The sequence below is a fragment of the Colossoma macropomum genome, unplaced genomic scaffold, assembly GCF_904425465.1.
Source record: "Colossoma macropomum unplaced genomic scaffold, Colossoma_macropomum, whole genome shotgun sequence".
NCBI classification, from domain to species: domain Eukaryota; kingdom Metazoa; phylum Chordata; class Actinopteri; order Characiformes; family Serrasalmidae; genus Colossoma; species Colossoma macropomum.
In genome coordinates this window covers 17,579,454-17,606,958 of record NW_023494791.1, presented here as the reverse complement: position 1 = coordinate 17,606,958, position 27,505 = coordinate 17,579,454, and the positions used below count along the sequence as shown (strand labels likewise).

The window sequence follows — 27,505 nt, the reverse complement described above, 5'->3', positions numbered from 1 at the left end:
GGTATCAAAGTAAGCAGATGTTCATGTGACAAAAAACATTTCCTTTGCATTTGTTTACATTAAGGCTCTGGAGGGTAGCATACCCATCACCACCCACCCCTGAGACAAAGCAATTAAACAGCAAGTTTCCCTTCCAGTTTCTCCACATCTGCAGAAAGACCTTTTTGACCAGGCTGATCCATAACCTTGAGGAGCGTTGATGAGAAGAGCAGGTGACGGGCCATTGTGGAGAGTGGTGCTTCTGCCAGGGGAACGCCTGCACAGGAAGAGCACTGCCTCTCAACACCTGCATCCATCTTACAACGCTCTGACCCGCAGGACACTCGCACAACGGACACTTCCCCTCACACATGCTGCTACAGCCATTAGCGAGAGCTCCAGGGCCCTCTGCCAGTCACAGGGCATGACAGCACTTCATGAAGTGCTATTGTCCAGAAGACAATCTGTACTCATCTCTGCCCAGTGACTCAAGATCTTCCTTTACACTCAAATAATAGTGCCAAAAAAGCTTATTTGGAGCAATACCACAGAAGAAGCTCTTTTTGTTCCTGAAAGAAACTTTCAATGGATTGTTCTTCAATAAAACCATTTGGTAACACTTCATAACATTAGGCTCCTATGAATACATTAATAATAACTAATAATTTGTCAATGATAGGTAATGATTTTTAACAGTTACTTGTGCATTAATATGTGCTACCATTTGAATTATTAAGCATTTATGTTGTGATATACAAATAATTGAAGCACTGTAATCATTTCACAAATGTATTTATATTGTAATAAATGAGCGCTTGCAACGTGAAACAGTACATGTGACTTTTTGTAAAAATATAAAATGGTATGGCATTGTTTGATGCCCTGTATTTAAAATAAAAGGGTCACTAAAATGTAAATAAAGCATAGTTAGGCTCTTTAATGTAAAAGTGTACAAAATAAAATAGAAAATAAAATAACTGATAATCCAAAAAATGGAATGGCTAAAATGTTTTTGTTTTTTTTTTTGTTGGAGGGGCTCAATTTACGCCTTACATTATAAGGTCACATCTATACACCGATGAGCTAAAACATTACCACTCACAGATGTTGCGAATAACATTGAAAGTCTCATAACAACAACAACACATGTGAAGGTCTGGGATATATTAGACGGTAAACAAACAGCTGGTTCTCGTAGTCGAAGTGTTAGATTTGGGAGAAATGCAAAGGCATGAAGACCTGGGCGACTTTGATATGAGCCAAATAGTTATGGCCAGACAACTGGGTTGGAGCATCTCCAAAACAGCTAGGCTTGTGGGGTGTTCCCGGTGAGCAGTGGTGAGAACCTACTGACAGTGGTCCGAGGAGGTGCAAGCATGCCCAAGTGTCAGGCACCCAAGGCTCACTGATGCAAGAGGGCAACAGAGGCTATGCTGTCTGGTTCGAATCCACAGAATGGCTACCCAGTCATAGAAATATGTTAATGATAGATACAGGAGGAATGTGTCACAACACGCAGTGCACCATGTTGCATATGAGGCTACGTAGCTGCAGGCCAGTCAGAGTACCCATTCTAACCCCTGTCCACTGCTGAAAGCACCTACAATAGGTACGCAACCGATGCAATTGGACCTTGGAGCAATGGAAGAAGGCTGCCTGGCCCGATGAGTCCTGATTTCTTTTACATCACGTGGATGGCCAGGAAGGCGTGCACCGTTTATCTGGAGATGGGATGGCACCAGAATGCACCGTGGGAAGAAGTCAAGCCGGAGGGAATGTGGAGGGAATGTGATGCTCCAGGAAACTCTGGGTCCAGGAATTCATGTAGCCATCAGTTTGACCTGTGCCACCTATCTAAACACGGTTGCGGACCAGGTAGACCTCTTCATGGCAATGGTATTCCCCGATGGCAGTGGCCTCTTTCAGCAGGATAATACACCCTGCCACAATGCACAAATTGTTTGGGAATGGTTTGAGGAACATGAAGTTCAAGGTGTTGCCCTGGCCTCCAAATTCCCCAGATCTCAATCCGATCAAGCATCTGTGGGACGTGCCGGAACAAGAAGTTCAATCCACAGTGGCTCCGGTTTGCAACTTTCAGGACTTAAAGGATCTGCTGTTAACATCTTGGTGATTGATACTCCTGGGCACCTTCAGAGGTCATGAAGAATCCATACATCAGCAGGTCAGAACTGTTTTGGCAGCACATGGAGGACCAACAGCATATTAGGCTGCGAGTTATAATGTTTTGACCACATTAGTGTATAATAGAGGTCCAAATTATGATTATTAAAGTATATTTTCACCAGTTAATAATGATTAAGCAAGCTTTAAGGAAATGCATATGCATCACAAAGTAATGCAACCGTCTAAGCGTTGGCCCTATCTTCAGGAGATCGCGAGTTCGATCCCTGGTGATGCTACAGCCATCCGTAGCCGGGAGTCCGAGAGAGCACAATTGGCCTCGCTCTCTCTGGGTGGGTGGGATGGCCCCTCCTTCTCCCCCCATCACTCAGCGCGATGCTAGTCAGCGCAGGTGTCTGTTAGCTGACGTAACAGATCTGGCGGTCGGCGCTTTCCTCCGAGCGCGTTTGGCTGTCCAGTGACGTTGCGTGAGCGGCAGTTCGAAAAGAAGCGGTGGCGCTTCACAGGTCTCGGAGGAAGCCCTGTGTTAGCCTTCACCCTCCTAGTGTTGATAGCATCGTGTGATTGGGGGAGTCCTAACTAGCGGGTGGAATTGGAGACGACTAAATTGGGGAGAAAATCGGGTAAAAATTAAAAAAAAAACAAACAAACACAGGACAATTCATTCATTATGAATTGATTTTATGAACAATTAATATGACAACAATTAACAATAAGTTTTGTAATTTATGAGCCAGGAGTATAACCTATAACCTATAAACCTGTTACTTATTAAGTTTCAACAAATACAAAAAATAATAACTGATATGTAAGTAAATGGTTCATTCTAAATTCAAACAGTACCATTTATTAATGTATTTTTAACTATTATATAAATATTAACAGTCATTAATAAATGATTAGATAATGATTAAGGTTCGGTTTATTAGGGCCTGCTATTATAAAGTGTTACCAACTACATCCCGTCTCTGGGTTATTTCAGAATAGTGACACTTACTTGGATACTTATTTGGAAGATGTAATAACAGTCTGATAAAAATATCACCTTGTGGTTGTAAAAATGGCCATTTATGGAGAAGCGATGTCTTCTAACCCGCTGTAAATCTCCTGCGCTGCGCATTTTGGATCTCCTCTGAATGTTCATGAAGCTGGCGTCACTTCTTGTTCTCAGTAGTTGAGGGGCTTCCTCCTCAGAGCCAAGGCTATCCACACCTGCAGAGGACAGACCATTAGCAGTGGATACATAAGAAGTAGTAGAGGAAACTGGAAACATTTTAAGGGAATCTCTGTTGATTTCTGCCATGTCTCATTATAGAACACTCACAGTAGTAATAGTAGTAGTCTTATGCAAAATTTAGCAACACAAATATTCCCACCCTGATACTATCTAATGTTCCAGGATAATGCAAACAAAGCAGGTAGTATAAACACTGCTCTGCGAGAACAGTTGCTAGGGTGTGTAGACTGTGCTGTAAAAGTTCTCTCATGGGGAAAAAATTACTAGAAAAAAATATGGTAAAAACAAACAATACAATTAAAAACTGTTTAAAGTCAGACCTAGTGAGAGGTTTATGTACAAATATACTCATTAATCATCATTTTTTGTGGAAACTGCACATGGCAACTTCTAATCCCTGTAATTAGATTATCCATGTAAGATTATTACACATACATGTGACAAAAGGATTTCACAGCAGCCCATTCACATGCAAACTAGTACTGAATAAATCCTTTTGTTATTGTTAGTTGTATACAGAGAGCACAATGTAACAGCAATATCATTTCAGTACTTACTGGTTAACGCAGGTACTGTAACTTTGTTGTTGTTGGACTCACATGAGAACTGACTTGGACTTTCTTGGCTGTTTTCATTCCTGTCAACAGGTGAATAAGATTGATTTCACTATGAATCCATCAACTCAACTCTGTTTCATCCATTCTTCATGTTTGGCCATACAATCTTCCAAGACTGACATCTACATTTATATATAAATATGTATAGCACAAAAAAGCTACATAAATTGCATCATCTACATAAATCTTTGGCATTTTGTAAATGGTTATTGGCCTGAACATATGGTTACAGGTTAAACATCTTAATTGGTATAGAACCTTGAAATTATGTGGATGGTCTTTAAAGGGTCCATATCATTAAAAAAAATATTTTTCCTTACTTTATTAAAATAAAAGGGCATGTACACACTTTTAAATGCTTCAACATCTACCATTCTCTTCCCAGTTCATACAGTCCATATATAGGAAACTAAACTGTGAACATTTAAAATTCACTGTTTTTGTGATGTCATGAAAACCAACACATTTACATATATCAACCTATTCAGCATAAAGCAGTTTAGCTCTGCCCATTTATGTTGAAGTTATAAGAAGTGTTTCAGCCTGCTTTTTGAATGAGGCACAAGCCAAGGCAGCCAATCAGAACAGAGCTCATTTACATATTTCAGTCACAGTAATAAAAACTTAAAGGGTAAAACATAAAATGCAAGAAACGTTTAGGATACTGGCCCTTAAGACTTGTCATACTTCTGAGGCATCACTCCAAAGAACCCTTTTTGTCATCTTTTTTTTGAAGACTAACATAATCTGCTTTAGTAGCCTTGTTATAGCTATGTCTTGAAACTCTACTCCTCTCTAATGCAGGGTCTCTGGAGTCTTGTACTTATGCTTACTGAGGCTTAATATTTCCATGAGTGAAGAGGATGCTACACGTGCGGCAGAGCACGGAGGTGGCTGAGCTCTTGATCAGCCCTTTCCTCTTGCAGTGAGAGTAGAACAACACAAAACACACGTACACTCACCAAACAGATGCCAGGAAAAGCCCCCCACAGCGCAATGCTCCAATAACCGTGTGGTCTATTTTAAGCTATTATCACACTGGAAAAAATGCTAAGTTTTTATTAGCTGCGTGCACATCTGCACGCTTGCATTCACAGATCATGGACTGACAGAGTTCCCTTTGAACATACACGAATGAGAAATCTATGGTTGGAAAAAGACTAAACAAAAAAAAAAAATAACTCCAAAACGGGGTGTCCCTAAAAGCGATTGGTCAAATTCACATATACTGCACTAGCAAAAAAGGGTTCTTTGGGTGACTGCGGTTCCATTTGTGTCTCACTGGTATTACATTCACCAATATATACATATATATATGTAAAGTAAATAGAAAAAATATTTAAAACATGGACAGTGTCCTTCATAGAACAGCCTATATGCATATTTCAGATAAAGGATTAATAAAAACTCCCTACAGCACTTGGAAAATAGTTTTTGCCTGTTCCAGCCCGCAATAACTACAATTTACATTGAAATACTGTATAATCATTAAAATACATCAAAAATCTTTTGGAGTTAGTATGTTAATAACTTAACATATACTCTCTCTCAATGGAAAGTTATGTTATCAAAATCTCCATGAGATCACAGGAAGAAGAACAGCTCTATTATTCTTTTTTTATTTCTTTATTTTCAGTGATATCGTGATTTTGACTGATGAGGTCACTTTGAAAGTACAATCCTGTTAACCAAATTACAGACTAGAAGTAAATTACTGATTTAAAAAAATGTAAGTAAATTAATAGAACGTCCTTACTGTCCTCATTCCATTAGCTTGGATACCAGTTCACCACATGTTGTGTATTTGCTAATTTCATGATTTTAGTAAAGAAATCTTGTAAACATTAGCTATATGATGATATATGATATGATGATGGATATAGATGGATTAACACATTTTTGAATGCTCAAATGCATGTTTTCTTATATTAAATATTAAACAAAAATATTACAAAATAATATTTGATTTTTAAGAGCTACAAGATTATATGAATTGTAACAATAGTGAAAACATTTTTCATGCTGTAAATATATTTTAAATGTTCTTTAAAAGAACACATACAACAGATTTTACACTGTTATACACAATAATGATAATAATAATAACAATAATAATAATAATAATAATAATAACAAGAAGAAGAAGAAGAAGAAGAAGAGGAAGTAGAAGCTGACACATACACATACTCATTTTTTTCTTTATATATGCAACTGTAGTATAATTAGAAAAAAATATTCACTGCAGATTCACTATTTTACTGCAAAGAACCATCTAAGTCAAAAAGTTCTTTGAGTGGTCATATTTTATTCTTGAAGAGCTCCTTTTGTAAGAGTATAGTTTACTTTTCTTACTGACTAATGTATCTAATGTGAAAGGTGACAAGTGATGAGAGAAACTTAACGCCTTAAATACATAAAAAAACAATGAAACAATGAGTCCCACCTGTAACAAATCTGTTATATGTATTAAGATGACTAACACAGTGAGACGATGATAAGAGTGAAAGATGGGGAATTACTTTCATGAAGGCCAAAGGTAAAAATGGGTGGCGCAGCTCAGCACAGCTAAGTTTGACCCACCCACCTGTTCGAGCCTGTGTTCTCCGACCTCCATGTTTCTGCACATGCAAAGTGGAACCGCTCATTATCATCCTGCATTTGCAGTCTGATTGGCCTCTTCAGGCCCCAGGAGATGTTGAGTAAACCCTCCACGATCAACTCGCCCTCTTCCTGCAGCCATACAAGAAATAATAATAATAATAATCGTTAATTCTTCTATCAAGTGGAGGAAATCCTGTTGGCTTGTGTCCACCCTAGCTCTGTTTCAAGTCTACGTGCTAGAACACAGTTACAGGCCCCACTCTTCTGCTTTGAGACACTGCAGCAATGGAAAGTCACATTGGGTGGTGTTCCCCGAAGACGACCTGCTTTAGGTCATGTCTTAGAGTGTGAGCTTGAGTCATGCTGTGGCCTCCACAGAGCTGTGCGGGGTCACGTAGACATTCCTTTGTGAATGTGAAACCTGGAGGATGAATTCTGCATTCATGGATTCTTCTAAATACACAAGGGTGACATTCCTGATGCTTTTCCCAGTCAAGATCAACACATGACTGGCTTCACGTTTAATACAGAACAGGTTTTAAAGACCTTTTTTTGTTTTGAAAGCCATTAAAAGGCCAGTACCTTAATATGATTCACAACTTTAAACATACTTTAGCTTTTCTCTAGTTTTATTTATTCTATCATTACATTTTTATTTATTATTATTCTATTATTATTCTATTATTTAATTATCTTATAATATGAGAACTCTATATTTTTGCCTCATACTTATGTATTTACTTATTATTTTTCAAATTATTTATTTTTCAAATTATATTTTTGTTATTTTTCTATCTTCTCTATTTTCTATTTCTTTTGTTATGCTGTTTATATTGAGCTTCCTTGTTGTAAAGCAATTTGAGCTGCAATCTAATATCTAAATCTATTCTAAATGAAGTTTATTATTATCAAAATGTCATGATATACTGTTACACCAGTATAATAATAATAAAATAACTCCTAGGCCCATCTGAAAAGTACTCAGTGTTAAGACTGCTTCTGTATCTCCTTCAACAGTGACACTGTCACAACATTTTGCAACAGTTTTTTCACAGTTCAAACTTCTGCTTTTCACTTTGCTTGTCTTATAGGGTCATTTCAGGCCCTATACACTCACGTTAAAAAGTCAAGTGTGGTACAGGAGTGCCTAAAGAGAGAAACACGTGCCAAATGAGCCCAAGTCTAATCCTATCAGGAATGGATAAGACTCTTCCGTTCCCATGCACAACACCATCTGAATGCTGCGCTTCACATGACCAAAACTGCAACGCTGACCTGGACAGATTAAGACACAGCACTAAAAATAGCTTAATGTGTAAGATGTCATTGTTCTGAATCCTGTTTAGCAACTCTAAAGATAACGGCTAACGGTTGTAACCTGTTTTGAACCTTGAGTTTTATCTCGATCAGATAACATTTGGATGTTAAACCTGTGAACGACTAATGTAGTTTCAATTTAGCTGAAAGAACACGTCTTCCAGCCAGCACCCCATCTGAGAAAAAATATAGTAAATAACTAGAACATAAATTGGCTCAGATAAATTTTATGTTAACAGGACTTTTCACATTGGTTACAAAGGCTCTGTTCTGTTTAAGCTTATAATTTGCCCGTTGAACAAAAATTTACATAATTTATTTTCTCCACTAACACTCCAGACATATAATTTAGTTATTAGATTTAAGGCTTAGCGTTATATTCTCAGCTGAAACAACATTCTGCATGTGTGTATTTACAAGACTGAAGAACGAGAATCTGGACCCACTAGCAGGTCCTTGGAGTTTATGGGGTTAATCGATGATACAAAAGCAATCAACTTCATTATTAACCCAATACATAGAAAGAAAATGTGAACAAAAACAAGAGTTTCCAAAACTGTAGTTCAAGAAATGATTAAACAAATATAGAGAAAATGCGACCCTTTACAGCCAGACCACAAAAAACTGCCACCAACAGATAAACAGTGCTTGAGGCTTTCACCTTTCACAGATGTGACAAAATCAAGCTCCAGTCTTGCTTCATATCTGAAAGATTGTACAGTTGTCAAGATGCCACTGAGAAAAGGAAATAGATTAAAAAAGAAAAGAACATTTACGCAAGAACACTGGTCTAATGTTTTATGTGGAGTCTAAATTTGTAATTTCTTGGTACATGAGAAGCAGAAAATGCAACCAAATTCTAATAACGAACTTTGCAGGTGTGGAAACTTATCCCTACAGATTTCTTTAAAAACTGAAAGCAAGTCTTCTGAAATAATGGAAGCTATAATAAGGCAAAGGGTGGTCACACTAAATACTGAAAAAATGGTATTATATTTAGTCATGAATAAATATGTTTCTGCTTTTTTTCCTGATGTTGAAAAATGAATAACTCATACTTAATGGCTGTTTTGACTGGGAATGAAAATAAGTTAAGGGTGGTCTCTTGGTCTCTATTTTTACACAGTTTTTACATGTACAAGAATGCTCAGTTGAGAATATAACCTTAAACTCTCAGGACAAAAAGCTACAAAACAGTCACTGGGGTTGTGCTCTCAAGGGTACGTCTTCAGTACCTTTAGTTAGGGAACATCATTGTACCATAATCCATTGCAATTATATTTTTTTAAGTCATACAGCTGCACAGTACCTTTTTCTGACAGTGTAGTATAACTAAGAAGTACAAAGTAAACTACAGACTATAACATATAAATTGCCTGTGCTATTACAGCTCAGAACAAGTCCACATGCAGGAAATCAATAGCTATAGTTCTTTGTAGCTCTTTTAGGAATGACCTCACAAAGCTAAATGTAGCTGTAACGTAGATGGTGATATATCAGACTTATAATTTCAGAAATAATCACTCAACAGTGTGATCATAACACAGATGACTGAGGAGCTGAAACTATCCAAGATCTTGACCAAATGGATCCCTGAGGGTCTACAAGCTCATAAGAGAATGAGGCAGTTGATGTGTTGCTGGCAGTAGACTCTCCTGTGTGGGCTAGGTGGAGGGCTTGAGTGCTCCCAGGGCCTCATTGTTTCTGAAATGTAAACAATGAGGGCAGCTGCAGCAGTGAACCGTGGTCAGCTGCCACGCCACAGCTTCCTCCACCCTCTTGGCCCAGCACACACACACTTCCTCCAGAGAGAGCGAGGTCAGCAGGCAGCTAAATTTAGTGCCATGAGCCTTGGCTTACACCCAGCAGCAGTATAAAAGGCAGTGCTTGAGCCTGTAGAGCAGATTAGAACCAGCTCACAGACTGAGAGCAAGCAGCAGCTACGACTGACAGCAAGAAAGCTTCAGCACTACATCACCTCTCACGCAACTCAACACATAACATCAGACAATAACAGGTGAGTTCTTGATTTAACCTTTCTGTAGAACAGGGATCTTCCATGTTTTTGTTCTTTAGAACTTTTATGCCACATGAAAGTTTCACATGTTCTATATGTGTCATTAAGTGCTTCTTGCTTATGCTCCTCAACAATGAAAACAAAAGAGAATGCAAAGATAACTAAACCTGAATCTCCTTCAATCTTTCTCCAGCATGAAGCCCAGAAGACTGCTCTTGTCCATCGCTCCTCTGCCCACCATAACTGAGACATATGAAGATGCCTCTCAGGTGGGATGCCAAACCAGCCCTTCACAATCTCTGGAGGACTATGTCAACTCCATTAAAGAGCTGGCCCAGCCGGCCTGTGGCCCAGTGAGGGTAGCACGGACTCCGAGGCCTCGCATGTTCTCCAAGCCTCTGGGCAAACACTCAGCCACCAGCTCACCCCGCTGCTCCTCCAGGACCCCACGGACTCGTACCACTTCACTGGGCTTGGACGAGCTCACACATCGCTTTAGCAGTCAGAAAGACTCGTGTAGTAGGGACCCGCTGGACTGGCTCTTTGCACAGACGCAAGACGATCTGCACAGGACTGATGGTGCACCGGCTGCTTTGAGGTTAATCTAATAACCTGCAGCCATAAAAGCAGACACACTGCAATGGAGCTAATGTGTTACTGTGGACTGAGGAACCAAACCAGGATGATGTGACCTGGAATAATAATATAATAATAATAATAATAACTTAATTTATTTGTTTGATCAGGGACTTTGGCCCCTGTGTGCTTATGTTTACACTCTGAAGATCTTTTTTCTATTCCTTTTTTTAAAATAAAATACAAAACATTTTGGAATCTTGGTCTTTCTTATTTCTCATTTATGGGTTTTGTAAGCAAATCAATCAAGCAATCAAGCAATCAAAGCTTAATGTGGAACTAAATTTATTTAAGGTTAGATCAAAATTTGTAAATGGCCCAGGTTAATAACATACAGTGAAGAATTATTCTATCTATCAACTGGTCTAACATTATTATTGTAAGATTTTTAAGCAGGAAAGTGTAAAACTTAATAGGCAAAATAAGAGGCACAATAATAAGAGTAATCTGTGTCTCTAACTAAAGTCCACACATTCTTTATTTTAACTCATACATGTCAATGATTTACAAAATTATTCTGTAGGTATTGATTAAATTATTATATATGCTTGATTCTCAAGCACTGCGAATACCTGAGCACTGTGTGTCATTCTATACATTAATATTAGTCTCAGATAATACATATCTGTGGCTGATCAGTTGTTTTCATGTGATGGCAACAGCATAAAAAAATGCTTTCTATATATTATTTGAAAGCATTAAACTACACAATTCGTGAGTAGCTGAAAAACAAAGTTCCTTCACCGCTTCCCACCTGTCCTCATAGCCTTACTCACTAGAAGCATACACCCTCTGACACCCATCAAGTTAATGACCATCTTGACCAGTTAGATCAAGTGAATGCTGAAAGAAAGCAGAAGCTTTATAATAGCATATGTAAAGCAATCTATAAAAATAACAGTGGGCAATATGGCAAAAATACTCCATCACAATACTTCAAATATCTTCATGATACACAATATGCATCACAATATCTAGTTTTTTGAGGTTTGTTAAGTTGGAACTGACAAAAAGAACCAGCAGTGTTCTCTTTGAATGTAACAAACAATAGGAATGTAATAAATAGTGTGAATACTATTTCACATTTTCATATTTTACATTTAAGTCAAATGTTTCCCATACTACACTGCACTAAATCCAATTAAACAGAACTAATTATGCTCTCTCTGTAATGAAACAGGCATTGTTCATAAAAGTTGATAATATGCAGGATAAGCTCAGAAAAGCCTGTTGCGATATAATTTATCACAATACTGATTAGTGTTATTGTAATGTCACCCCTACATAAAAAGTATTTAAAATGTGTGGTTATCATGTCCAGGGTTGCCTAATATGGAAAAAACATATTTTATTTTCATACAGTGGGGTCCAAAAGTCAGAAACCACCAGGGAAAATGCTTCATTCCATTCCATTCTAATTTAATAGAAAGACTTTGCTTAAAAATCTATTATCAGCATAACAATTTGAATGAAAAGTAGAATCTTAGAATTTTAATGTGAATTTTAGAATTTCTTATGCATGAATTTCCTAATTTCTAATGCACTCAAGCTGGCAAGGACTCGAGCTGGCATGGACTCATAAGTTTATGCAAAAGCCTTTGATGACTAGATCAAATCCTCCTGAGAGTCCTCTTAAAAGGAGCTTCAGTGGAAGAGAAAAGACTGGAAAATCTGAGGCCTCAACATAGTCAGTGTCACAAATTTGCTTAAATGTGCACAGTGGCATAGAAGAAGTACAGAATCTTGAATTTTTCCTCTTCCTTTCACTTGCCATACCTTTTCTTTGTTTTTTTTTTTCCCAGATTTTCAATGTGGTCTCACACTTTTGGACCCCACTGTAGATGTAATGTAAACTGTATAAATAGAAATATGTATGAATATTTAAATGTGTATCACATATTTTGTCAGATGGTATGAATTTTTAGAACAGAAATTTTAGAAATAGGGAACAGAAATAGATATTGGAAATCATCCTGATTACAAGTGTTATTTTGCCCTCTGTTTATATATGCATAGTCTGCTCAATTCAATGTTTTCATGCTTTGGCAGTCTGATTTTCAACTTCAAGCCTAAGTCTCGCCACATTCTCTGGTGTGAACCAGGAGCTCTCTGCTGGTTAAAAGTCCACACAGCAGCTTGTAATTTAAACTTGTTAACCCCCCAACAGAGGGCGCTGCAGTCTTGTCAGTGCTGTGCCCTTCAGCTCCTGAAACAATTTGACCCTTCATAGGCCTAGGAGGCAGTTGAATGAAACTTCCTTTTCTATTTGCTTTCCTTGTTCTTGCCTGATCTGAAGCCCACAGACTCACAAAAAATATAGGCACAGCTGACTAGTATGTGGATCCCCATGACTTTGTTCAACGTTTCCAAATTAAAATCTAAACAATAGGGATGCAATTGTTAATTAAAATACTGGATGAAATAGAACTTTTCCTTAATTAACAGTGAATCAGTGCAATGTTGCTCTGGATATAGTTTGCATTTAGGAGTCTGGCCTTTTGCATTTTTGCTGCCTTTAAGAGCTTGGCCTTTTCAGAAGAACATTTTTTGCTATGCTAGTAGACATTTCTGTATTCTGAAAAAGTATGCCTTACGAGCAGACCCACCCAAAGAAAAATTTCACTAAACCAAAAAGTAACAAACAGATCAGTGCACATGCTCTGTCTAATTACTAAAGGCCTCCAGGTAGAAAAGAAAGCTTTACAGTACTCGTCAGGACAAGCCAAATACACGTTCTCAAAGTAGCATGAATCACCTGTACTAATGTCATTTTCCTTTATGAAATGTGCTTAGATCAAGAGCCAATCTGAACACTTCTTACAGTCTAATTGCCGTTAACCATGGCCTCTACTTTGGTGACAGCCAGTTTTTTACCTCTGAAGTGATAATTAGATCGTGTATAGAATTCTCATTATTCTATTCTAAGATATCTATTATTCTTTTACAAAATATTTTTTTGAAAATTTCATTTTCTAGCTTTCTAATTTTCTGCTAATCAGATTTAAGACTTCTTTCACATATATTACCTCTGCCAGGAATAAGTGATGCAGGCAACTGATGCAGTTTGCACATGCTGGCCATTCATTCATCAAAAAGGTAGCATCTGTGACAGAGGCCTTGGGCTTTTGTTATGCATACTTAAGTTTTTAGGTAGTTACTGAGCAAAACTGCGCTTGATGTGAATCAACTGAATGAGTTGGAACTGGCAGTGACTTTTGGTGTAACCTCTTTCTGCAGGCCGCCTAGTGGCCATACTGCCATTGGACAGAAAATCACCTCAATTTTCAATACATAAAATTAAATAAAAAATTGTCCTCAATAATATATCAATATCAAAGATAGTGTGCAGCACAATAGAAAACAGCATTTAAACGCAATAAAAACCTTTAAAAGATAAAAAAAAAAAAGCGTTCTTCTATTGTTACAAGTTTGACATTGTAACAATAGAAGAACCCTATATGTACAACCATGTACAACACATTCTCCATCAATCTGAAGAAAGATTTTATGATGCCAAAAAGCCTTTAAGAATGCAAATGGTTCTTTGAGTGTTCATGGTTCTATATAGACCCACTGTCTTTACTAAAGAACTCTTGAAGAACCATCTTTTTTTAAGAGTGTAAGCTGAATCCCTGTCTGGGAAACTGACCCAAAAAGTTTCAAAGGTAAGAAGCCAATATGATACAGGCCCACAGAAGCTTGGCAATTAATTAAAATAAACCTGTAGGGATCTTCAGAGCTAAGTAGGGATCTTCAGAGCTAAGAGGGATCTTCAGAGCTAAGTCGTCGGGAGCAACATGCTCCTGGTAGGGTCTCCCAGGGCGAACAGGTCTGGAGTGAAGACCCAGACTAACTCGATCCAAAAACCTCCATGAAAAACGGGCATAGAACATCGTGTACCCTGCCCGGGAGAGGGTCACCGGGACCTACCCCTGGAGCCAGGCCTGGGGGTAGCGTCCCTCGGCGAGCGCCTGGTGGCCGGGCAGCCCACGTAACCCGGCCGGGCTCAGCCCGAAGAGGCAACGTGGGGGGACCATGTGGGCCCACCACCCGCAAGGTCCAGCATGGGGGAGTGGTGCAGTGCCGTACAGGCAGTGGGAGATTGCAGGGGGGCCCTGGGTGGCCTAGCCCCCTGCGGCAGAAACTGGCTCTTGGTACGTGGAATGTAACCTCACTGGGGGGGAAGGAGCCGGAGCTTGTGCGGGAGGTTGAGAGGTACCAACTAGATATAGTTGGGCTCACCTCCACCCACAGTATCGGCTCTGGAACCAAACTCCTGGATAGGGGTTGGTCCCTCTCCTACTCCGGGGTTGCACAAGGTGAGAGGCGCCGGGCGGGTGTGGGGATACTCACGAGTCCCCGGCTGGCGGCAGTACAGTTGGAGTTTGTCCCGGTGGACGAGAGGGTCGCCTCAATGCGTATTAAAATCGCAGAGAGGAAAACTCTGACTGTTGTGTGTGCTTATGCACCAAACAACAGGTCGGAGTATTCGGCCTTCTTGGAGCAAGTGGGCGGGGTTCTGGAAAGGGTCCCGACTACAGACTCCATAGTCTTACTGGGAGACTTCAATGCTCATGTTGGCAATGACTGGGAGACCTGGAGAGGCGTGATTGGGAAGAACGGCCTGCCCGATCTAAACCCGAATGGTGAATTGTTATTGGACTTCTGTGCCAGGCATGGATTGTCCATAACGAACACCAAGTTCGAACACAAGGATGTTCATAAGTGTACATGGTACCAGAGCTCCTTGGGTCAAAGGTCAATGATCGACTTTGTTGTCGTTTCATCTGACTTGGGACCATATGTTCTGGACACTCGGGTGAAGAGAGGTGCTGAGCTGTCAACTGATCACCATCTGGTGGTGAGTTGGATCAGATGGCAGGGAAGACTGAGGGTTAGACCCGGTAGGCCCAAGCGAATAGTGAGGGTGTGCTGGGAACGACTGTCGGAGGCCCCTGTTCGGAATGATTTTAACTCCCACCTCCGGGAGAGCTTTTCTCATGTCCCGGAGGAGGTAGGGGACATAGAGTCTGAATGGACCCTGTTCAAAACCTCCATTGTGGAAGCTGCCAGGCGCAGCTGTGGCCAAAAGCTTGTTGGTGCCTGTCATGGCGGTAACCCAAGAACCCCCTGGTGGACACCGGTGGTGAGGGAGGCCGTCAAGCTGAAGAAAGAGGCCTTTAGGGACTGGATGGCCCGAAGGACTCCCGATTCAGCAGATAGGTACCGACATGCAAAAAAGGTGGCAGCTGCAACGGTGGCAGAAGCAAAATCCAGGGCGTGGGAGGAGTTTGGTGAGGCCATGGAAAAAGACTTTCGGTCGGCCTCAAGGAGGTTCTGGACAACTGTCCGGCGACTCAGGAGTGGTCGGGGTGACTGCGCCCAGGCTGTATTCAGCAGGGGTGGAGAAACTCTGACTTCAAATGAGGATATTGTCGGTCGGTGGAAAGAGCACTTCGAGGAACTCCTTAATCCGGGTGACATGCCTCCCTCACGGGAGTCAGGGCCAGAGGCCTCTGGCGTGTCAAGCTCCATTTCCCTGGTGAAGGTCACTGAGGTAGTTGGCAAGCTCTTCAGCGGCAAGGCACCGGGGGTGGATGAGATTCGTCCGGAGATGCTTAAGGCTCTGGATATTGTGGGGCTGTCGTGGCTGACACGCCTCTGCAATAGTGCATGGACCTCGGGAACAGTCCCCTTGGACTGGCAGACCGGGGTGGTGGTCCCTATTTTCAAGAAAGGGGACCGGAGGGTGTGTGCCAACTATCGGGGTATCACACTGCTCAGCCTTCCTGGGAAAGTCTATGCCAAGGTGCTGGAAAGGAGACTTCAACCGATAGTTGAACCTCAGATTGAGGAGGAACAATGCGGATTCCGTCCTGGCCGTGGAACAATGGACCAGCTTTTCACCCTCTCACGGATTGTTGAGGGGGCATGGGAGTTTGCTAACCCAGTCTACATGTGTTTTGTGGATTTGGAGAAGGCTTACGACCGTGTTCCCCGAGATATCTTGTGGGAGGTCCTCCGGGAGTATGGGGTGCCGGGGTTACTACTCCGGGCCATTCAATCTCTGTACGCCCGGAGTGAGAGCTGTGTTCGTATACTCGGCATTAAGTCGGACTCTTTCAGTGTTAGCGTTGGACTCCGCCAGGGTTGTGCCCTGTCTCCACTCCTGTTTGTGATATTCATGGACAGGGTGTCAAGGCGTAGCCGGGGTCAGGAGGGCATTATGTGTGGAGGCCGGAGGGTGGCGTCTCTGCTATTTGCAGATGATGTTGTTCTTTTGGCTGGATCACATGGATGCCTCCAGCGCACACTGGAGCGGTTTGCAGCTGAGTGTGAAGCGGTTGGTATGCGGATCAGCACCTCCAAGTCTGAGTCCATGGTCTTAGCCCGGAAAAGGATGGTATGCCCACTCCAGGTAGGGGGAAAGGACTTGCCCCAGGTGGAGGAGTTTAAGTATCTCGGGGTCTTGTTCACGAGTGATGGGAAGAAGGATCGTGAGATCGACCGCAGGCTGGGACAAGCGGCAGCAGTAATGCGGTCGCTGTACCGGACTGTAGTGGTGAAGAGGGAGCTGAGCCGTAAGGCGAAGCTCTCTGTTTACCGATCGGTCTACATCCCGACCCTCACCTATGGTCATGAGCTGTGGGTAACGACCGAAAGAATGAGATCGCGAATACAAGCGGCAGAAATGAGCTTTCTTCGCAGGGTGGCGGGCTACACTCTATTTGATAGGGTGAGGAGCTCGGCCATCCGGGAGGAGCTCGGAGTAGAGCCGCTACTCCTCCGCATTGAGAGGAGCCAGCTGAGGTGGTTCAGGGCATCTGATCCGGATGCCCCCGGGACGCCTCCCGGTGGGGGTGTACCAGGCACGGCCTACCGGAATAAGACCCCGGGGTCGTCCTAGGACCCGCTGGAGGGATTATATCTCCAAGTTGGCCTGGGAGTGGCTTGGGGTCCCCGGGAATGAGCTGGAGGAAGTTGCGGGGGACAGGGTCACCTGGGATTCTCTGCTCTCCCAACTGCTACCGCGACCCTATCTGGACTAAGCGGTTAACGATGATGATGATGATGATGATGATGATGAACCTGTAACAAGTAAGTACCTGAAGCTGATGTTTTCCATTTTCAAATGCTCTTCAACAGACCAGATGACATGTTTATCAAAACAACAGTAGAGAGGGTTAAGTTACTGTCTGCTGTTGGAGACTGTTATAGTTATGTAACATGCTTTTTTCCTATATTAAATAACCATTCTCTTTTCTTTTGCTTCGGGGCAATAAAATGAGGGAAAGTGATACGGCATGTTGAACACTGGACTGAATTTGTTCATGCACAGCATAGTTTTGGTCAGTTTCCCTTTTAGTTCTTCCATCTTTTGCTTTCTGTGCTCCTTTTTTTCTCTCTGGTTCTGTCTGAGACAAGACAGGAAATCCTGCATTATATTCACTTGAAACGTTTGGAACATCTCCCCATGCCTTATCCATTCAACACCTTCTCTGCTGCATATCTAACCTCTGCTCTAATTACATGTGAGCATTGATAGACCAAACAAAAGGAGACACAACATTTCAGCTTTAGCACCAGGGCTCAGCACACAAAGGAGCTGAGGTTTTAACGTCTCTGAGGTGGTTATAGAGCACATGAAAATCACAAAGCATATTTGCCACAGGATTAATTTCCTTTTGCTCCCAGCCTCTTTCTTTTTCCTTAGGGTACACAGACTACCATTTACTTTGTTGAACAGTCATTAGTTTAGCTTTCACGCTGTGGCATTTTCAGCACCTACGCATGAACATTGCAACAGACAAGATTTACTGGTAAAGCATGCAGAATGTTCCCACATAAGCATGTGTCCTAGAGTAGCAATACCACAAAAAAACGGTCTGTCTGAATTATCATGCATTCCATAATAATTCACACACTTATGCATAATTTTCAATATTTTTTCATTTAACGGCAGCAAATTAGCATGATTAACTTCTTTAGCGTATGGAGGAATTTGTGCCAAATTGAAATGCAATCACTACAGTGGAAAAACATGAATGCAATACACATGATATTACTCTTCCTAAGTGTCACGCAGAATAAGTGCCAAAATGAAAAACAAAATCTGTATTACATTGTTTTTACATTGCTTCATGTCTTTTCTAAAAAACAATGCACAAGGATCTGCATTTAAAAAAAAACTAAATGCTGAATTCATGTCAGAATTGAATACAATTTGCCACAAAATCTAATAAAGGCATGGCTATATTGCTTTCTACTATGCAATACTTTAAACAATGTTAAATCAATGTAATGAATCTTTTTCTTTTCTGCATGTTACTGTTTAAATGCAATCTTTTGTACATTGCATTTCACTGTTTTGGTTGCATTTTAATAAGGCAAATACAAGTACAAAAAAGTGAGCAAGAGACGTGAAAACAGTGTAGTAGAGGTTTGCTTTTCGTTTCATTCCGCATGTCATTGTGGGAAAGTAATGTCGTGTGCATTGAATTTCACTGTTTTCACTATTATGATTGCATTTCAATGAGAAAAATCTGTTTAAATGACAGCACGGTGGAAAGCAATACAGCTGTGCCTTCATTACATTTTAAAGTGGATTTAAAATTCTCGTATGAATTCAGCATATTTACTATCTGGAAAAGCAAATCCACATGTATTGCTTTCCAATAAAGAGGTCAAGCGATGTGATAACAGTGTAATAGAGGTTTTGCTTTCCATTTCGGCACTTATTTTGCATGACAACGTGGCAAAAGTAATGTCATGTGTGCACTGCATTTCACGTTTTTCCACTGTAGTGACTGCTTTTCAATTTGGCACCAATTCCTCTCCATATTAGTGAGCCTTGAAGTGCTTAAACTACGAACACAAAGAATTTAGTGTGGAACGATTATCATGAACCATTGCTTTAGTCAACAAAGTCAAAACACACAGATGCACAGATAGCATAACGCATGTGGTTGGTATAGTGTAGTGGGTAACACCTCTGCCTTCTACACTGTAGACTGGGGTTCAAACCCCACCTTGGTAAACACTCTACACTATACCAATAAGAGTCCTTGGGCAAGACTCCTAACACTACCTTCGCCTACCTGTGTAAAAGATCACACTGTAAGTCGCTCTGGATAAGAGCGTCTGCCAAATGCCATAAATGTAAATGCATGTTTACATACATACATACGTCTCTTCCCACGCTTACCACATAACGTTTAGCAAAAGATTTTGTTTGGGCTTGCCTGACATAAAAAAAAAAAAACGTTCCCAAGGTCCTAAAGTGTCATCCTCAATCCGAGAATGTTATTACATCTGACTCATATCCTGTTGATTCGACCTCCTCCTCATCTGTCACTATCTAACTTCAACAAGAGCAACTTGTCCTTTCAGTGTGAATACATGTTTGTTAATGAGGGTTAACCTTGAATTAGAATGCTTGAACTGACCACTAGTTCAGTGAACACATGAACATTAACTGTAAACAGCAGCCTCATAGTTTCGTCAGTGGAAAAATAACCTAGAGTTTTTAGCTCATTGTTTAATTATCACAAACTCAGCATATGTTTATAGTTAGTCTTACCCGGAGCAGCTCTGCCTGCTGGGAACCAAAAGTCTGACCCAATACGACAAATCTTAATAATATGTTGGTGTGCAATTTCCCTGACCCTCAATTCTGAAAGCTCCTGGAAAATATATTTGTCTTCTTTAATGCCCACAGTAAAAGATAAGTGAAGCAACATGTAAGCCTTCAACACTCACTGTCCCTCCATTCTGAAAGCACTTGAAAAGAGATTTGTCTCTATTATCCACAGCAAACAAGTGAAGGAAAAATATCTTATGTTAATCTTCATAACGAGCCTTCAACTCTTACTAGCAAATCACAAACATTCAGCAATAAATATCAAATGCAGAGACTAAATTACTCTAGAACAGTGTTTCTCAACACACAGTCCCTGTATCCAACCAAAAGATTTACATTTGTGCTCTATCCCTCCTTCCTACACACCATTAAAACACTACAAACATACTGAGAACTAGGTTAGGGCAAAAATGTGGAATGTCTGGTGGACTAATTTGAGAGCTACTGCTCTATACCTTGAATTTGTGGTGGCAGCACTAATGTGAACACTAGTAAATGCTAGTAAACCATTTAAAAGGCCTTGCAGAAAGTAATATTTGTATGTCACTGCTATTAAAGACTAGGCCTGTCACAATCATGAAATTTTGGCTTATGATTAATCTTAATATCATATAAATAATGGTGATCAACAATTTGTGTTCGTTTTATTTCACTGTATTAAAGTATGCCATGAAAGCACAAACATTCAGTAGTTTAACTGGCTGATTAGTTATCTTGCTTCCTAGCCATCAATACTTAGTAGCTTGTGACGGACGACAGACACAGTTCAAGCTCAAATAAACAAACATTACTCACTGCTGCCCTCTAAAAGTGTTATAGCACTAAGACATATGCCAGAACCTCTGTTGTTTTGATAAGATCCATGATATGTCTTAATAATTGTGTTTTCTGCTTTTTTTTATTTACATGTATTTGCATCAATCCAACAATCTATAATCTCTCAGTTGCACTGTAATCATATTGTGAAAGCTATCAACTGTGGAAAATAACTGTAGTGAGCTTAACAACCACCAGCTCGAATAATCATGACAGGTCTGTTAAAGACTGACTAAATGTATCTATAGTTAAAATGATTTCTTTCATTACATTTTGAGCAATGTTTGGCTCTCTGTGAAGTAATATACCAACCTTGCAATGCAATGCCAACGTTATTTTTTCATGGGGCCTGTAGAGTTCAGAAATGACAGACAGACCTTTGTGTTGATGCAATCACTATGTTTAAAGAGAAAATGACTTCCTGAACCTTATCTACTGTTCAGATAACATCACAAGGCCTTTCACTAACCACCCACAGCACCCTTAGTCATGAGGGCAACTTATAAGAGTAATCATTAACAAGCTAAATACAAAAGAAAAGTTTCAATTTGCAGTATTGTAAATTTCAGTTGTCTGGGTTTCTGCATACCTCCCGAATACGAAGCTGAAAACTCTTTCCTTCGTGATAACAGTTGTAGGTCTTCAACAGAGACAAAACATCTGATCTAAAGAAGAGGGCAGGAAAAAGGGGTCAGTTTTGGAGAGCACATTTTTAATGTTTTAAATGAAGAACAGAAGTTGAGCTGCACTCACTTTACTATGATTTTCTCATCATTCAGTCTTACAAAGGGTGCTTGAGGAGGATCCATGGTGGGAACTTTCTAGCAGCTTCTCAGCTGCAGAGAGAGAGAGAGAAAGAGAGAGAGACAGCAAAGTTTCATGCTCATTAGAAAAAAACAACGCAATCGTGTCGGGTTCAGGGTTACTCATTCAGGGGCACTGTACCTCACAGAACTAAATCTAGTGAAAAGAAGTTCTGCAGATTAGGAGAAGTCATGTGGAAGTTTACTCAAGGAGTTAACCGCACACATGTCTTGGCATGTCGACTGGACCTAAGAAAAGATGATTATCATCTTACGACACTTATAAAATATTGTCAGCCTCTCAAAGCATTTTATTACTTCTAAACCCACAATAATTTTCACATAAACACCAAATCTTGCAAAGACAAAATCATCATTTTATTCAAATATATTTATTTATTGTTGCCTAAGGCTATTTCCACAATCTATTTACATTCCTTTGCTCATGTCCAAAACACTTTCACTTTCCACTTTTCAAGGTTGTCTGCAGAAGGAATCTTGTGGAAAGTCCATTTCAGAAAAACCTGACAGAGCAGTGACACTGGGCGGGAATTTCCAGGGAGTGGTGAGAGAGACGGTAAGCCCCAGCTGCAGCGTTTATAAGCCATCAATGAAAGTAGGACACAAACTTTCACAATGAAGTCCACACTACATACCCTCACTGCTCTACTGGCTGTGGGCCTCTATATTCTTCTTACCGGTGAGTAATACAGAATCGGTTATGATGGAGTAGTTATTTCAGCAGAACTTTTGGACCTTAACTTCTAAACAGTGTTTTTTTTTACTCTTGCAACTTCAAAACAACCCAACTTCTAAAAAATATTTCAAAATGTATCTTGGATATAACATAACCATAGACTACACAAAAAGATACATGCTATTTTTATAGTTGCTGAGTGAAAAAAATTAGTTAAGAGCCAAATGTCATTTGTCTGTTTTGCTTATTCCTTAATGCAGCTCAGGTGGGAGACAGTCAACATGTTCCGACACGCTGCATTTGTCATAAATCCATGTCAGCAGTCAGAGGACCATTTTCAGATTATAAAGTCTTATTACAAGGACCTGGTTGTGACAAAGATGTGATCATGTAAGTAGCACTCCATTTACCTCATTGATGGCATACATCCATAATCTTTAACTCAATTTCTAAATCTAAATCTGTGGCTGTTAATCTGCTTTTTAGAGTTAGGCTGAAGGGGAACAACCAGGAAGTGTGTCTAAGTCCTAATGGACCTCAAGGAAAAAGACTGCTGAAATGCTGGCGCAAGTAAGAAAACAACAATTATAAATAACCATATTAAACATCACTGTTTAACACAACATTGTGTTAGGAATGATTGTAGTATTTCATAATACTTTTGCACTGTGCATGTTACTGTTTCTGTAAATGATTTACTGATTTCATTTCTTTTGCAGGATGCAAAAAAAAGGGGAAGATGCAAAGAAATGCATCAAAAGACTGAGACCTCAGAAAAGACGACGACAGAAGAAGCGCAGTTGATCCAAGAAGCTCATATCATGTGAAGCCCGGCGAAATGGCTGCTAATAGAAAGACACTAATGCAAGTGTCCACACACTAGTTTGAAAGACCACAACTGCTTTCCCATATATGGTCTGGACTATGGACTAACCATGGTCTGTATAAGCTTCCAGAGAGGGCTGGCCCCACTCAAAGGCATGAAGACGATGATGAAGATAGAACACTGCAAAGTAATCGCTTTACATTACAATGTAATGTTTTGGCCAGTTTTAGTACAATTTAATAAGAAAGCAGAATCAATTTACACACTGTTACTGATACTATATGTTTGTTAAACTGTTTATGTTTATGATAATGTGTATTTTAGTATGTCATCTTTTTATACAATAAAATGTACATGTGTATATAATAAATGAAAACATAAAAAAACACCTCTGTCATTCTTCTTGTTTAAATAAACACTGCTTGCACATGCCAACACACAATCCTCTACGATAATGCTAATTTCTGCCCTATGGGATATACTATGTTAGCATTAGCTGATACTGACTCGAACATTTTTTGGCCATTCTATTTGAAACAAAGACTTTTAACGCTTTTAAATAACATTCTATGTTTTATTTGAAGCTTGTGTCAAACATATTGTGGTGTCGAGCACATCTGTGCTTTGTTAGTTTAAAATATCAGAGTAAGTTTATTATTATTATTATAATGTTCAAGCATGCTAAGCTAAGGTTATTTAGTCCATTAGAAAGGCTCTTCTTAAGGTTCTTCTGCATGGTCTCTTATTTTGGGCAATGCTGTGTGTATGCTAGCAAAGCTCACAAGGCAGAGCTGTGAACAAAAGAGTAGCCAGGCAAGCTACTGAGTGTGAGACTGGCCTGCGAACAGTATGGCCTGGTCTGTGTGCGGTCATTCCCCTGTTGTTTTGCAGGTCATTGCAGAGTTTTGATGAAAGCCGAGTTATGGGCCAGAACCTTAAGAGTTTCTTCTGAGAACCCCTTATGCTGCAATATCAACACATATTTCATCTTGTATGTAGTAGGTTTATACTAACACCCTCAGTAAATAGCCCTAACAGAGATGGCACTGCTTTTTTCCATTTCTAACATCTGGCTGAAATGCATTGGTTAGGCTACCACTCATATTCGCAGTACATGATATATCTAGGGCTTCCAGAAGGAAATCAAAATTAGAAATCAAAACGTGACTGGTCGATTAATATGTCAGCTCCTAATAATGTTAGTGGTTAATCTAATGCTTTAGGCCTTCTCTCCAGTTCCTGAAGTCCTAAATACTGAGAAAGCTGGGCTACCCCAAAACCACAGAAAGACAAAAATCCTGATTGGATAATTTTCCTTTGGGTGTTTCAAGAATTTAACCTTTATTTCCAACCAAAGCTTAATAATAAAATAAGAGTATTACTAGAATACTTTTAACACTTTGTGTTAAAAAATAGTGATTATATTAAATAAAAATCAACTAAAAATGATAGACGTGTAATTTTTCATTTCACAGAAGTCATTAGGCCTAGAAGGTCCTGAGAGCTCACCAATGTATATTATTGGTCATATATGATATATATTGTTCATATAAAATCCATTTACTTACAGAATTGCTTCAGCCTTTCTTGGAATGCTGCCATACTAGTCCACAATTGTGTGCAGAGTGATAGATACTGGACCAAGAACAAAAGCCTCTAAGCTTTTGAGAAAACAAGGAAGATAAACTTTAGTTCACAATGTCTACTCCAGACCTTCTCATACAGCTGGTGATTGGAGAGATGATGCAAGGTATTTGATGTCACCTTGGTGTTCATCATGTGGTCATTATCATCTCTTTAGATCAACAGTCATTGGATCAACAGGGTGCACAGGGTGCAGGGTATTCCAAAATAGCCCCATAACCTTTCGCCATTACATGACCATGCAGAGTAATAATCTGACTAAATGAATGACGTCTGCCCAAACCATTACAGATCCATCACCGTGTAACAATTGGTAACAGACTTTGAGCTGTGAAGGCTACCTTTGGCTTTCTCCAAATTTAAACATGTCAAAATAAATAGTTTTGTAGTGTCCTGTTTGGACTATGCCAAAGCAGTTTGCAACATTTATGAAAATTATATCTCATGGCTCATAATAAATTTGCATCTTCTGTTACCAATGCATTTGCAATTTAGGCACTCAGTTGTCTCCTGTTAAAGCTGGGACCACATTTCGATTTATTAATAATTATAGACAAAAGCTTGTCATGAATTCAACAAGTAAAATGTTGCTTTTTTTGCATGCATATGCAAACTGAACACTTTAAATGTGTCCTTTTCTGAACAAAAACAAGTCATGCCTAGTCATGAATAAGACAATGTGTTATGAATGTCTTATATCTTGGGATCATTATGAAAGCACAGTGTTTGGTCCAACAGGGTGCACCTGGTCCTCTAAAATAGCTCCATATCCTCTAGTCATTAAACCATCACGCAGAGCAGTCATCTGACATAATGCATGACGTCTGCCCGTACCATTAGGGGTCCACCACCATGTAACAGTTGGCAACAAATATCATGGTGTGACAGCATCATTTAGCTTTCTCCAAAAGAACATACATCAGAATAAATTAACACAAAGAAACAAACAAAGTATGTAAGATGATTTTTGTTACCAGTGATCCTCGACTTTTAGGTCAGTTGTTTCACGTTTAAAGCAGGGGCCACTTGTTGATGTACGAATAATTACAGAATCTTTTCTGATCAAAAAACAAAGATGCTGAGTCATAAACATTACAGTGAGTGATGCACTTTTTGTTTTTTTGGTTCTTATGTAAGTACACTAAGTAAGAAAGTTTTGTCAATCAAATTCATAATATATATACACACAAAAATTACAGCTTTTTGGTTTCTCTTTGAGTCAGCTTAGGTTATTGAGCAAAGTTTTGGATAAATTATATTTTTTTCATTTTAGTTCACTGCAAAAAAAAAAATCTAGCCATGTAAAACCTTAAATCTAGTCAATATATCTAATATTATTTTTCATTAGGAGGCTGCTATAAGATGATTTTAAGACTTTTTACTTGTTATGTGTTTTTAAGTCCTTTTATCAAGTGAAATGATCTTAATACATTAGCAGATGATTTTGTCTGTTTTAAGCATTTTTCTTCAAATAGGCAAAATTATCTGCAAATATACAGTCGTCTGCAAAGTTTTGGGCTCCCCTGGTCAAATTCCATGTTTTCTAACTGGACAAAAATACATATTCTCTACAAAGATTAATGATTTTAATTTTAATGCACAATTACTATTTAATTGTTGAATTTAACGTACTGGGGGGAAAAGAAGTGGCCTGTGAAAAAGTTACAACACATTTTATATGTAATTTTTTCCAATGTGTTAAACTCAGCAAATACATAGAATTTGTACACTAAAATATGTTTAGGTACGTTTTCTAGATGTGTCAACTAACTTTCACTCAAAAAAACAAAACAAAACTCATAATCTGATTGGGGTATTAAGATTTTTGCATACGAGTGCAGTTAGATAATTTCACTTGATAAAATTTATCAAAATGAGCAAAAAATGTGTGTAAATAAGTTAAATAATCTTATAATACTCTTACAACAGTCTCTAAAATATAGAAATATTAGACACATCAACTAGATTTCAGAAGATTTCATTTGCCAAGGTCTCTTTTTTTTTGCAGTGTTGAATGCTTTGTCATCGTGACTGTCACCCCCTCTGGTGCAAATGCACACTATCCTAGACATAGTGAAATTGAATTGTAAAACACCTGTAGTTTTTAAATAATAATAATAATAATAATAATAATAGTAAATCCACATTTAAATATGATAACTCATGTTGCTTTGCAAACTCATATCAAACTCAACTCTTTTGTAAAGCTAACACAGTGCTAATCTGCTATGACTAATATGCATGGATGGCTTTGTAATTGTGGTTTACTTAGTTTCACGTTAAGCTGCTTTCTTTATCTGGAGTTATTGTGTCTATCTCATGAATATGCATAGTGTCACTCACAGTTTCACACAAAAGTCTATGATGACCCTGTTATGTGTTAATTTGTTGTCTTTTATCCAAAAGAGCAGTGTTTGTTAATCGGGATCCAACTGCACTGCACAGTTTGCCAACCATATCTGATCCAGCTCATAAAGAGCTTGATAAACACCTGACAAACTGGATCAGGAGTGTTAGGACAGGAGAGTTG

General features: G+C 39.4%; 3 protein-coding genes across 3 annotated transcripts in view; 2 read left to right on the top strand and 1 right to left on the bottom strand.

Moving 5' to 3' along the window:
* Positions 1 to 27,505, bottom strand: part of rassf4a (Ras association domain family member 4a) — a 38,543-nt gene that overhangs the window by 3,198 nt on the left and 7,840 nt on the right. The window contains exons 2-6 of the mRNA XM_036574171.1: positions 21,759 to 21,841; positions 21,595 to 21,670; positions 6,563 to 6,708; positions 3,919 to 3,998; positions 3,170 to 3,336 (exon numbers count right to left, since the gene is read on the bottom strand). Of these exons, the coding sequence (XP_036430064.1) occupies positions 3,170 to 3,336; positions 3,919 to 3,998; positions 6,563 to 6,708; positions 21,595 to 21,670; positions 21,759 to 21,814 (525 nt within the window). The 5' untranslated portion in view covers positions 21,815 to 21,841. The remainder of the gene's footprint in view (positions 1 to 3,169; positions 3,337 to 3,918; positions 3,999 to 6,562; positions 6,709 to 21,594; positions 21,671 to 21,758; positions 21,842 to 27,505) is intronic.
* On the top strand, positions 9,613 to 10,747 carry si:ch73-6k14.2 (protein DEPP). The gene is made up of 2 exons (XM_036574175.1): positions 9,613 to 9,913; positions 10,107 to 10,747. Exon 2 carries the CDS (start codon positions 10,108 to 10,110, stop codon positions 10,519 to 10,521), a length of 414 nt encoding a protein of 137 aa, XP_036430068.1. The 5' UTR covers positions 9,613 to 9,913; position 10,107; the 3' UTR covers positions 10,522 to 10,747.
* On the top strand, positions 21,599 to 23,719 carry LOC118810429 (C-X-C motif chemokine 9). Its single transcript, XM_036574176.1, has 5 exons — positions 21,599 to 21,695; positions 22,288 to 22,508; positions 22,766 to 22,895; positions 22,992 to 23,075; positions 23,225 to 23,719. Exons 2-5 carry the CDS (start codon positions 22,445 to 22,447, stop codon positions 23,307 to 23,309), a joined length of 363 nt encoding a protein of 120 aa, XP_036430069.1. The 5' UTR covers positions 21,599 to 21,695; positions 22,288 to 22,444; the 3' UTR covers positions 23,310 to 23,719.